At 46.2% G+C, this 14,016-nt stretch overlaps 1 protein-coding gene across 1 annotated transcript in view; it reads right to left on the bottom strand.

The window, feature by feature from the left end:
• Positions 1-1,662: 1,662 nt before the first annotated feature.
• The window catches only part of LOC311115149 (MICAL-like protein 2), a 37,813-nt gene continuing 25,459 nt past the window's right edge, over positions 1,663-14,016 (bottom strand). Inside the window, exons 9-16 of the mRNA XM_084190354.1 lie at positions 11,421-11,608; positions 11,263-11,330; positions 11,053-11,176; positions 10,438-10,540; positions 10,183-10,256; positions 8,526-8,640; positions 8,301-8,347; positions 1,663-4,269 (exon numbers count right to left, since the gene is read on the bottom strand). Of these exons, the coding sequence (XP_084046480.1) occupies positions 4,202-4,269; positions 8,301-8,347; positions 8,526-8,640; positions 10,183-10,256; positions 10,438-10,540; positions 11,053-11,176; positions 11,263-11,330; positions 11,421-11,608 (787 nt within the window). The 3' untranslated portion in view covers positions 1,663-4,201. The remainder of the gene's footprint in view (positions 4,270-8,300; positions 8,348-8,525; positions 8,641-10,182; positions 10,257-10,437; positions 10,541-11,052; positions 11,177-11,262; positions 11,331-11,420; positions 11,609-14,016) is intronic.

The raw sequence follows: 14,016 nt of genomic DNA, 5'->3' as shown, positions 1-14,016 counted from the left end.
AGGAGGGACTGGTGCACTTCACAAAATAGATGGCATCATGAGGAAGGAAACTTATGTGGATATATTGAAGCAACATCTCAAGACATCAGTCAGGAAGTTAAAGCTTGGTCGCAAATGGGTCTTCCAAATGGACAATGACCCCAAGCATACTTCCAAAGTTGCGGCAAAATGGCTTAAGGACAACAAAGTCAAGGTATTGGAGTGGCCATCACAAAGCCCTGACCTCAATCCTATAGAAAATGTGTAGGCAGAACTGAAAAAGCGTGTGGCGAGCAAGGAGGCCTACAAACCTGATTCAGTTACACCAGCTCTGTCAGGAGGAATGGGCCAAAATTCACCCAACTTATTGTGGGAAGCTTGTGGAAGGTTACCCGAAAAATTTGACCCAAGTTAAACAATTTAAAGGCAATGCTACCAAATACTAATTGAGTGTATATAAACTTCTGACCCACTGGGAATGTGATGAAAGAAATAAATAATACATTCTGACATTTCACATTCTTAAAATAAAGTGGTGATCCTAACTGACCTAAGACAGGAAATTTTTACTAGGATTAAATGTCAGGAATTGTGAAAAACTGAGTTTAAATGTATTTGGCTAAGGTGTATGTAAACTTCTGACTTCAACTGTACCTCTGCTGCAGAGGATAAGTTCGTTAAGAGTTACCAGCCAATTAACTGCACCTCATATTGCAGCCCAAATAAATGCTTCACAGAGTTCAAATAGACACATCTCAACAGCAACTGTTCAGAGAAGACTGCGTGAATCAGGCCTTCATTGTCGAATTGCTGCCAAGAAACCACTACTAAAGGACACCAATAAGAAGAATAGACTTGCTTGGGCCAAGAAACACGAGCAATGGACGTTAGACCGGTGGAAATGTGTCCTTGTCTGATGAGTCCAAATTTGAAGTTTTTGGTTCCAACCGCCATGTCTTTGTGAGACGCAGAGTAGGTGAATGGATGATCCCCGCATGAGTGGTTCCCACCGTGAAGCATGGAGGAGGTGGTGTGATGGTGCTTTTCTGGTGACACGGTTGGTCATTTACTTAGAATTCAAGGCACACTTAACCAGCATGGCTACCACAGCATTCTGCAGCGATACGCCATCCCATCTGGTTTGCGCTTAGTGGGACTATCATTTGTTTTTCAACAGGACAATGACCCAACACACCTCCAGGCTGTGTAAGGGCTATTTGACCAAGAAGGAGTGATGGAGTGCTGCATCAGATGACCTGGCCTCCACAATCAGCAGACCTCAACCCAATAGAGATGGTTTGGGATGAGTTGGACCGCAGAGTGAAGGAAAAGCAGCCAACAAGTGCTCAGCATATGTGGGAACTCCTTCAAGACTGTTGGAATAACATTCCAGGTGACTACCTCATGAAGCTGGTTGAGAGAGCGCCAAGAGTGTGCAAAGCTGTCATCAAGGCAAAGGGAGGCTACTTTGAAGAATCTCAAATATATTTCGATTTGTGTAACACTTTTTGGGTTACTACATGATTCCATGTGTTATTTCATAGTTGGTCTTCACTATTATTCTACAACGTAGAAAATAGTAAAAAAGAAAAGAAAAACCCTTGAATGAGTAGGTGTCCAAACTTTTGACTGGTACTGTGTATATATATAACGTGAGGAATTCGAAATATTGAACACCAGGGCAAAATTTACATTTTCCATCATTATTGAATTTATTGAAAGAAAAAAAATGGCGATATCAGAAATAAACAGTGCATAGATACAGGACAGTACATACAGGGAGACACATGGGAACATAGAGGGAACACAGGATCAGTTATAAGCTTTTAGTGGTTTTGGTCCGACGGTCGTCCAACTGTAGTCTGCATTCCACAGTTTATTACAGCTCATTTAATATCAGTGTGTTGAATTAGAAAGACAATCCTCCATTCTCATAAACCACAAATCAGCTCACAAATTATACCCCCAAAAAAATGACGTTTAACAATTGTCTCGAATCATAAAAGCGCATAAGAATTGATCTAAATTCTCCCACAACCATCTAAAAAGAAAACAGTCACTCTTGCCATTTATTAAAAGTGCCGTTATCTTAGAAATTCTCCCCTCAATGACGACTCAGGTATCAGCCATTTTGAACAGCACATTCATTCTCAAATCCAATATGGATCGAATCTTTCACTCATTCATTTCCTGGTCAAATAATTCACGCATCCATTTCCTGGTCAAATCATTCACTTCATAGTTTATCCACAATACTAAAACTGGGCACATTTCTGTCTCAACTATTGATCATTAACAGAATAGGAATGTGAAGTCACTAAGGCACCATGCTGATCATTAGAACAGAATAGGAATGTGACGTCACTAAGGCACCATGCTGATCATTATAACAGAATAGGAATGTGAAGTCACTAAGGCACCATGCTGATCATTATAACAGAATAGGAATGTGAAGTCACTAAGGCACCATGCTGATCATTATAACAGAATAGGAATGTGAAGTCACTAAGGCACCATGCTGATCATTATAACAGAATAGGAATGTGAAGTCACTAAGGCACCATGCTGATCATTAGAACAGAATAGGAATGTGAAGTCACTAAGGCACCATGCTGATCATTAGAACAGAATAGGAATGTGAAGTCACTAAGGCACCATGCTGATCATTAGAACAGAATAGGAATGTGAAGTCACTAAGGCACCATGCTGATCATTAGAACAGAATAGGAATGTGACGTCACTAAGGCACCATGCTGATCATTAGAACAGAATAGGAATGTGAAGTCACTAAGGCACCATGCTGATCATTATAACAGAATAGGAATGTGAAGTCACTAAGGCACCATGCTGATCATTATAACAGAATAGGAATGTGAAGTCACTAAGGCACCATGCTGATCATTATAACAGAATAGGAATGTGAAGTCACTAAGGCACCATGCTGATCATTAGAACAGAATAGGAATGTGAAGTCACTAAGGCACCATGCTGATCATTAGAACAGAATAGGAATGTGAAGTCACTAAGGCACCATGCTGATCATTATAACAGAATAGGAATGTGAAGTCACTAAGGCACCATGCTGATCATTAGAACAGAATAGGAATGTGAAGTCACTAAGGCACCATGCTGATCATTAGAACAGAATAGGAATGTGAAGTCACTAAGGCACCATGCTGATCATTAGAACAGAATAGGAATGTGAAGTCACTAAGGCACCATGCTGATCATTAGAACAGAATAGGAATGTGAAGTCACTAAGGCACCATGCTGATCATTAGAACAGAATAGGAATGTGATCATTAACAGAATAGTAATGTGATCATTAACAGAATAGTAATGTGATGTGGTAAAAGCAAGTCTCTTATACTGAATAAAAACCCTTCAGCTGAAGGGTCAGCATTTATACACATTAACTTTGATCAATGCAAAACGCTGCTTAATAAAAGCTCATAAGACACTCATCACTGATCTGGAGTCAGGACATAACATTATAAAACATGAACTAGGGGGCGCTTACAGAGCTAACATCTGATCTGGAGTCAGAAGATAACATAAACCATCACATGGATAGACGAAGCTATAGAGAAACATGATGATTACTATGTCATAAGAAGAGAGTTGGCCGACCCCTCTTCAACAAAACACTATTTCTCTCTATAGCTTATAAACATGGGCGAGGGCACACACACACACGGTTGAGTGAGTGATGTAAGCCATTAGCAGTGAGTCATTATTAGACAGCGAGGCCATAGTTCCTTTGATATCTTCTAAACCCTACATAATCCCCATCCTACAGATTAACTAACCACAAGCGCACACACACACACATTAGACAGACAGACACAGTGTGGATGTGCTGTGTGTAGTGTTGTAATGCGTGTCAGCTTGACACCGGGAGGACAGTGTGGGTACATGGATGAGAATGATGGGTCACAAGTCAGGAGTGTATTATAGACACATGAATCAGAGAGTTAACAGACTTCAATACATCAACTATCACCAACAGTAATAATGAATCAGGGAGTTAACAGACTTCGATACATCAACTATCACCAACAGTAATAATGAATCAGGGAGTTAACAGACTTCGATACATCAACTATAACCAACAGTAATAATGAATCAGAGAGTTAACAGACTTCAATACATCAACTATCAAACCGTAATAACCACATCTAAAGCAGTGTAACAGTGTGTCCCAGAGTCCGTCCCCATGGAATCATCCCTCCTTCTTGTTCCAACCAAACAACTTGAAGCCAGACTTCTTCTTCTTCTCTTTCTTTGTGTCTGAGAGAGAGAGAGACAGAGACAGAGAGACAGAGACAGAGACAGAGACAGAGAGAGAGAGAGAGAGAGAGAGAGAGAGAGAGAATAAAATGGGAAGATGGACAGAGGGCAGAACAATTGGTAGAGGGAAAAGAGAGGTTACAATATGACCATTGACAAACAAAAGAAGAGAGAGAGGGTTAGACAGTATCTCCCATAGGCTACATGTGACAGAGGGTTAGACAGTATCTCCCATAGGCTACATGTGACAGAGGGTTAGACAGTATCTCCCATAGGCTACATGTGACAGAGGGTTAGACAGTATCTCACATAGGCTACATGTGACAGAGGGTTAGACAGTATCTCCCACAGGCTACATGTGACAGAGGGTTAGACAGTATCTCCCATAGGCTACATGTAACAGAGGGTTAGACAGTATCTCCCACAGGCTACATGTGACAGAGGGTTAGACAGTATCTCCCACAGGCTACATGTGACAGAGGGTTAGACAGTATCTCCCACAGGCTACATGTGACAGAGGGTTAGACAGTATCTCCCACAGGCTACATGTGACAGAGGGTTAGACAGTATCTCCCATAGGCTACATGTGACAGAGGGTTAGACAGTGTCTCCCATAGGCTACATGTGACAGAGGGTTAGACAGTATCTCCCATAGGCTACATGTGACAGAGGGTTAGACAGTATCTCCCATAGGCTACATGTGACAGAGGGTTAGACAGTATCTCCCACAGGCTACATGTGACAGAGGGTTAGACAGTATCTCCCACAGGCTACATGTGACAGAGGGTTAGACAGTATCTCCCACAGGCTACATGTGACAGAGGGTTAGACAGTATCTCCCACAGGCTACATGTGACAGAGGGTTAGACAGTATCTCCCACAGGCTACATGTGACAGAGGGTTAGACAGTATCTCCCACAGGCTACATGTGACAGAGGGTTAGACAGTATCTCCCACAGGCTACATGTGACAGAGGGTTAGGGAGTAAGGACATTATTAGAGGGATCATTCACACAGTTAAAGAGAGAGAGCGCTTCCTGATTCGGCCTCCTTTTAGATTTGGTTCATTAAGAAATGACTCAATTCAAAACGCCAGTTGGTTTCTGGGTGAGGTTTGAGTGTCTTGTGTGTGTGTGTGTTCGCCAAATTATTTAGCCAATTAGCTTCAGCTGGCTGGTGTGCAACCGTGGCAAAGTTGGTTTGACTTTGGATAGCCTATCTCCGGCGCTAGTTAGGGACCGTCAATAAATTACACACTGTAAATGAGACAATATTTACATGTTGCACACCTTTTAGTTCTCATTAAATGTTTTCAATATTTGTATATGAAATTCTACAATTGATAGTTGGTTTGAGGTTTAAGTCATTGAAATGTGGAGCTATTGGAATGTTCTGTGTTATCCCATGTGCATTCTGCAATTTACTGAAGATTCCATAGGGATATTCAAAAGTCAACATACATTTACCACAGGCATCACAATCGGGTTGCGAACAGCTGCACTCCGAATTGATGATTACTTGTGTGCTGCCAGCTGTGTGCAGGATTGAAACACACCCAACCTTCATTTATGCTGTGACGCAGTCACGACCTCAAGTCTCACAAAACTCAGTTTCGGACGAGACTGACGTTATCACCAAAATTATCCTATTTACACTTTGTAGTCAGTTTTGACAGTAGAATAAATGCTTGACTCATATCGACGCCACATAGGGCTGCTTTTTAAAGGAGAAGTTGGTTTCCGGGGGCAGATGCTCTTTAAAAAGAAAAGATTGTCTGAGAACGAGACCAGTTAAAACGCTACAACAGAGCGCAAGCCAAGGTGAGAAAGCATTGGGTTTGATCATGCAGAATGATTTGCATTCAATTAGAAGAGGACTCATTATTTCTCAACTAAAGGCACAGATACTGTTTCTACAGAACCCCCCACACATCAGAATAATAATGCAGCATTAACTTGATGAATACATTAAGTCTAAATAGGCAGCCTCTGGCCTCTGGTCGATTTAGAAAAGCTCTCCAAGCTGATCAGACCTGATTACAACATTACCAAGGCCGCGTTCCAAACGGCACCCTATTCCCTATATAGTGCCCTATGAGCCCTGGTCAAAAGTAGTGCACTACATAGGGAATGGGGTGCCATTTGGGACGCTGCCCAACATCAGCGACCATCCGAAAGTTCAACAAACTTTATTTTCTCAATTTCTAGCTCAACACTCAGCATCATGAATTACAGATGATACTGACTTCTGACTGACTCTCAGTTTAGGGTCAATTGAACCTGCTACATTAACCAGATACATTACTACACATTAGGCATTTCAGTTTCAGTTAGAGAAAAGGCCTAATATGTTGGGGGTTTTCTAATTGAAAGGGGGTGTAAATTGTTAGATGCTTTTCCATTAGTAGCTATTAGATTAAATGAGATGCATAATTTCCCCATGAAAACACACATTTGGACTATTTAAATAAATACAAACTGAAAAACAGTTGTAGCCTCTTCAATTAGACGAACGTTTGAAAGCGAAAGGACTTAAATGACTAAGTTGAGTCAGAGGCAGCTGAAGGGTGACACCTCATGTACTGTAGAATCTCTGTGAAATGTCAAGCTGTGTGTAATGAGAGTAGCACTGATCCAAGAACAGCTCTGAGTTCTCCCCTGCTAGTTCTGACCTAGGGTTATAGAAGGGAAACTGATCCTAGATCTGTCGTGTAGGAACTGACCTAGGGTCTGATAAGGGTTATAGAAGGGAAACTGATCCTAGATCTGTCGTGTAGGAACTGACCTAGGGGTCTGATAAGGGTTATAGAAGGGAAACTGATCCTAGATCTGTCGTGTAGGAACTGACCTAGGGGTCTGATAAGGGTTATAGAAGGGAAACTGATCCTAGATCTGTCGTGTAGGAACTGACCTAGGGGTCTGATAAGGGTTATAGAAGGGAAACTGATCCTAGATCTGTCGTGTAGGAACTGACCTAGGGTCTGATAAGGGTTATAGAAGGGAAACTGATCCTAGATCTGTCGTGTAGGAACTGACCTAGGGTCTGATAAGGGTTATAGAAGGGAAACTGATCCTAGATCTGTCGTGTAGGGACTGACCTAGGGTCTGATAAGGGTTATAGAAGGGAAACTGATCCTAGATCTGTCGTGTAGGAACTGACCTAGGGGTCTGATAAGGGTTATAGAAGGGAAACTGATCCTAGATCTGTCGTGTAGGAACTGACCTAGGGGTCTGATAAGGGTTATAGAAGGGAAACTGATCCTAGATCTGTCGTGTAGGAACTGACCTAGGGGTCTGATAAGGGTTATAGAAGGGAAACTGATCCTAGATCTGTCGTGTAGGAACTGACCTAGGGGTCTGATAAGGGTTATAGAAGGGAAACTGATCCTAGATCTGTCGTGTAGGAACTGACCTAGGGTCTGATAAGGGTTATAGAAGGGAAACTGATCCTAGATCTGTCGTGTAGGAACTGACCTAGGGTCTGATAAGGGTTATAGAAGGGAAACTGATCCTAGATCTGTCGTGTAGGAACTGACCTAGGGTCTGATAAGGGTTATAGAAGGGAAACTGATCCTAGATCTGTCGTGTAGGAACTGACCTAGGGTCTGATAAGGGTTATAGAAGGGAAACTGATCCTAGATCTGTCGTGTAGGAACTGACCTAGGGTCTGATAAGGGTTATAGAAGGGAAACTGATCCTAGATCTGTCGTGTAGGAACTGACCTAGGGTCTGATAAGGGTTATAGAAGGGAAACTGATCCTAGATCTGTCGTGTAGGAACTGACCTAGGGTCTGATAAGGGTTATAGAAGGGAAACTGATCCTAGATCTGTCGTGTAGGAACTGACCTAGGGTCTGATAAGGGTTATAGAAGGGAAACTGATCCTAGATCTGTCGTGTAGGGACTGACCTAGGGTCTGATAAGGGTTATAGAAGGGAAACTGATCCTAGATCTGTCGTGTAGGAACTGACCTAGGGTCTGATAAGGGTTATAGAAGGGAAACTGATCCTAGATCTGTCGTGTAGGAACTGACCTAGGGTCTTCATCATCTTATTGAGCTGCTCATCTTCCTCATCCTCCCTGAAAAGAGACCAGACAGAGAGGAACACAGCATGATTAGTCTATCACACACACTTTACAACACACACATTAAAACACACTACAACACACACACCATGACATCAACAAAGACAACACACAATCCCAGAGAGCCATTCCCATTAAGACACTTCCCCCCCCCCCCCTCTCTCACACCTACCTGAGTCTGTCATCGTCCAGTCCGTCTATGATGGCGTTCCTGTCATTGACGATCTCCACTAGCTTGGCCATCAACTCCTCTTCTCTACGACGATCCCACAACGTCTTCAGCCGCTCTGCACACATCATGTTACTGACTACTAATACATTCTGGATCAATCAGTGAAAACCAACACACAAACAACTTTTGCACTGTCCCCAACACACACCCCACCCTCTCTCTCTCCTCACCAGGTTTGACCCCAACACACCCCACCCCCTCTCTCTCTCCTCACCAGGTTTGACCCCAACACACCCCACCCCCTCTCTCTCTCCTCACCAGGTTTGTCCCCAACACACACCCCACCCTCTCTCTCTCCTCTCACAAGGTTTGTCCCCAACACACCCCACCCTCTCCTCACCAGGTTTGTCCCCAACACACCCCACCCTCTCCTCACCAGGTTTGTCCCCAACACACCCCACCCTCTCCTCACCAGGTTTGTCCCCAACACACCGCACCCTCTCTCTCTCCTCACCAGGTTTGACCCCAACACACCCCACCCTCTCTCTCTCCTCACCAGGTTTGACCCCAACACACCCTCTCCTCACCAGGTTTGACCCCAACACACCCTCTCCTCACCAGGTTTGACCCCAACACACCCCACCCTCTCTCTCTCCTCACCAGGTTTGTCCCCAACACACCCCACCCTCTCCTCACCAGGTTTGTCCCCAACACACCCCACACTCTCCTCACCAGGTTTGACCCCACCCCACCCCACCCTCTCTCTCTCCTCACCAGGTTTGACCCCACCCCACCCTCTCCTCACCAGGTTTGTCCCCAACACACCCCACACTCTCCTCACCAGGTTTGACCCCACCCCACCCCACCCCCTCTCTCTCCTCACCAGGTTTGACCCCACCCCACCCCACCCTCTCTCTCTCCTCACCAGGTTTGACCCCACCCCACCCCACCCTCTCTCTCTCCTCACCAGGTTTGACCCCAACACACCCCACCCTCTCTCTCTCCTCACCAGGTTTGACCCCACCCCACCCCACCCTCTCTCTCCTCACCAGGTTTGACCCCACCCCACCCCACCCTCTCTCTCTCCTCACCAGGTTTGTCCCCACCCCACCCTCTCTCTCCTCACCAGGTTTGTCCCCACCCCACCCTCTCTCTCCTCACCAGGTTTGTCCCCACCCCACCCTCTCTCTCTCCTCACCAGGTTTGACCCCACCCCACCCCACCCTCTCCTCACCAGGTTTGACCCCACCCCACCCCACCCTCTCTCTCTCTCCTCACCAGGTTTGACCCCACCCCACCCCACCCTCCTCACCAGGTTTGACCCCACCCCACCCCACCCTCCTCACCAGGTTTGACCCCACCCCACCCCACCCTCTCTCTCCTCACCAGGTTTGACCCCACCCCACCCCACCCTCTCTCTCCTCACCAGGTTTGACCCCACCCCACCCTCTCTCTCTCCTCACCAGGTTTGACCCCACCCCACCCTCTCTCTCTCCTCACCAGGTTTGACCCCACCCCACCCCACCCTCCTCACCAGGTTTGACCCCACCCCACCCCACCCTCCTCACCAGGTTTGACCCCACCCCACCCCACCCTCTCTCTCTCCTCACCAGGTTTGTCCCCACCCCACCCCACCCCACCCTCTCCCTCTCCTCACCAGGTTTGTCCATGAGTCTCCTCAGCTCCTGCTCTACACTGGGCTGCTGTTCCTCTAAGTCCTGTGTCTTCGCTCTGCGCACACACACACACACACACAGACACACAGACACAGACACAGACAGACACACACACACAGACACAGACACACACACACACGTTAGAGGACTAGGAAATATCTGTTGTGTGTATTTTATGTGGGTGGGGGTGTGTGTGTGTGTGTGTGGTGCGGTGTGTGTGTATGAGAGCGACTCACATATAGACCAGTTCAGACTCTCTCCTCATGGACACCTGTTTGTTTCTGATGAGGTTGAACCATTCCACCATCAGGTCATCCATCACCACGTCCTCTTCTCCCTCTGAAACACACACACACACACACACACACGATTAACAACACAGTGGAATTTAAAAGCAGACTTCAAGATATCAAAGGTCATGAAACACTAGAGAAATATTAAGACACCATTTCCACCTCTCATCTCCTCTCCTCTCCTCCCTCCCTCCCTCCATCCAGCCACCAGTGCTCTCTTTATGTCCTTGTACTGCCCCTCAATCCCACAGAGACAGGAAGCTATCAGAGACTTTATTAGAGCCAGAAGTGGTGGAAATTCACCAGTCTCTTTTTGGGTCACATCCCCTCAGGTGATACCGACCCCAATCTAAACCTCATTTGGGGTACCCTCTTCCCTCTCTCCTCTTCCTCCTCACTCTCAATCTCCCCCTCTCTGCTCCCCCTCTCTGCTCCCTCTCTGCCCCCTCACTCTACCACCTCTCCCCTCCTCACTCTACCTCTCCTCCTCTCCTCTCCTCCTCCCCCTCTCTACCTCTCCTCCTCCCCCCTCCATCTCTCCCTCTGTGTGTCTCTTACTCTCTTCACAGGCCCGTAGTTGTTTCTCCAGGTCCACTCCTTTCCTCTCCAGCTCATTAACACTGTCCTCTATCTCCTGAAGCTCTCTCAGGATCTCTTCCTTCGGGATGTAGTCCGGTTTACCCTGCACACACACACACATTAATATAACCACACACACGTATTAACATCCCTCATCCCATCACCATCTATTTCATGTGTTAAACCTACTGGTTTAGGTGTCTTGGTGTCAGTCTTGGTGCCGTTAGCGGTCGTTGAGCTCTTTCCAGTCAAAAAGCCTGGAAGAGGAGAGGAAACACAGGAGAAGAGTGTGTTTTATTGGGAACTGGGGAAGTGTATGTCTGTCTGTCTATTTGTCTGTGTCTTACCCCATGTACCAGGGCCGGTGTTCAGCGGGCTGGGTGAGGAGGCTTGTGGAGGGATGGAGGGGGCCAGAGTAGACCCAGTAGGGCCTGAAGCCTGGGGGTTTCCTGATCCACCTGCCCAGGGCCGAGAGGGGGTTTCAGCCTTCTTAATGTCAGTGTGGAGGGGAGAGGATTCTTTAGGACCTGCAGGCCTGGCGAGAGAGATGAGGAGAAAGAGAGAGAGGGGAGGAGGAGGAGAGAGAGGGGAGAGAGAGAGGAGGGGAGGAGAAAGAGCAAGGGGAGGAGGAGAGAGTGGAAGAACAGATGTAATCTGACCTCTGACCTCTCATTTTCTCACAGAAAATATATTTCACCTCACCTTCTGTACATTCTGAGGGTCTGTGGGTCAGTAGGACTGAGGAGGAGGAAGAGGAGGAAGAATGGTCATCTGGGGGCAGGGGGATGGGACTCTGAGCACTAATTTCATGTTGCACTAGGGGACGGCTTTAGCCCGACACACCGCAGGTCTGATGTGGGCGAGGAGGGAGGGGAGGGTCTTTGATCTCCGGTGGCCCATGAAAACAGAGCGGCTTGGAGCGGCATGTACAAACCGCCTGCAGAACGAATGAACGGATGAATACACGAGTACAGGTAATAGGGCCAAGTGATTGTTCTCGGAGTGTGGTGACCTACGGTGGCTGGGACCTCACCCAGGTGACTCTTCTACGGCGGCTGGGACCTCACCCAGGTGACTCTTCTACGGTGGCAGGGACCTCACCCAGGTGACTCTTCTACGGTGGCAGGGACCTCACCCAGGTGACTCTTCTACGGTGGCTGGGACCTCACCCAGGTGACTTTTCTACGGTGGCTGGGACCTCACCCAGGTGACTCTTCTACAGTGGATGTGACCTCACACCCAGGTGACCAGACCTCCCAGTATACTAGTGGACCAGGGACAACACAAGTGGAAGTGGGATAGAACCAAGGTGGAATAGAAGCAATGTGGAACAGAATAGGAGTAGGGTAGAGTAGAATAGAGTTCTACAGTGTACAGTGGGGGAAAAAAGTAGTCAGCCACCAATTGTGTAAGTTCTCCCACTTAAAAAGATGAGAGGCCTGTAATTTTCATCATAGGTACATGTCAACTATGACAGACAAATTGAGAAAAAATTTTTATTTGCAAATGATGGTGGAAAATAAGTATTTGGTTCTCACAGACCTGTAACTTCTTCTTTAAGAGGCTCCTCTGTCCTCCACTCGTTACCTGTATTAATGGCACCTGTTTGAACTTGTTATCAGTATAAAAGACACCTGTCCACAACCTCAAACAGTCACACTCCAAACTCCACTATGGCCAAGACCAAAGAGCTGTCAAAGGACACCAGAAACAAAATTGTAGACCTGTACCAGGCTGGGAAGACTGAATCTGCAATAGGTAAGCAGCTTCGTTTGAAGAAATCAACTGTGGGAGCAATTATTAGGAAATGGAAGACATACAAGACCACTGATAATCTCCCTCGATCTGGGGCTCCACGCAAGATCTCACCCCGTGGGGTCAAAATGATCACAAGAACGGTGAGCAAAAATCCCAGAACCACACGGGGGGACCTAGTGAATGACCTGCAGAGAGCTGGGACCAAAGTAACAAAGCCTACCATCAGTAACACACTACGCCGCCAGGGACTCAAATACTGCAGTGCCAGACGTGTCCCCCTGCTTAAGCCAGTACATGTACAGGCCCGTCTGAAGTTTGCTAGAGTGCATTTGGATGATCCAGAAGAGGATTGGGAGAATGTCATATGGTCAGATGAAACCAAAATATAACTTTTTGGTAAAAACTCAACTCGTCGTGTTTGGAGGACAAAGAATGCTGAGTTGCATCAAAAGAACACCATACCTACTGTGAAGCATGGATGTGGAAACATCATGCTTTAGGGCTGTTTTTCTGCAAAGGGACCAGGACGACTGATCCGTGTAAAGGAAAGAATGAATGGGGCCATGTATCGTGAGATTTTGAGTGAAAACCTTCCATCAGCAAGGGCATTGAAGATGAAACGTGGCTGGGTCTTTCAGCATGACAATGATCCCAAACACACCGCCCGGGCAACGAAGGATTGGCTTCGTAAGAAGCATTTCAAGGTCCTGGAGTGGCCTAGCCAGTCTCCAGATCTCAACCCCATAGAAAATCTTTGGAGGGAGTTGAAAGTCTGTTGCCCAGCGACAGCCCCAAAACATCACTGCTCTAGAGGAGATCTGCATGGAGGAATGGGCCAAAATACCAGCAACAGTGTGTGAAAACCTTGAAGACTTACAGAAAACATTTGACCTGTGTCATTGCCAACAAAGGGTATATAACAAAGTATTGAGAAACTTTTGTTATTGACCAAATACTTATTTTCCACCATAATTTGCAAATAAATTCATTAAAAATCCTACAATGTGATTTTCTGGATTTTTTTTCTCATTTTGTCTGTCATAGTTTACGTGTACCTATGATTAAAATTACAGGCCTCTCATCTTTTTAAGTGGGAGAACTTGCACAATTGGTGGCTGACTAAATACTTTTCCCCCACTGTATATGAGAGTTCTGTAGAGTAGCGTTCTACAGAGTATTTTAGAG

The sequence above is a fragment of the Coregonus lavaretus genome (genome assembly GCF_964263955.1).
Source record: "Coregonus lavaretus genome assembly, contig: HAP1_SCAFFOLD_200, whole genome shotgun sequence".
Classification (NCBI taxonomy): Eukaryota; Metazoa; Chordata; class Actinopteri; order Salmoniformes; family Salmonidae; genus Coregonus; species Coregonus lavaretus.
Note: the sequence above shows the minus strand (reverse complement) of the source record. Positions and strands in the feature narration are given on the sequence as shown.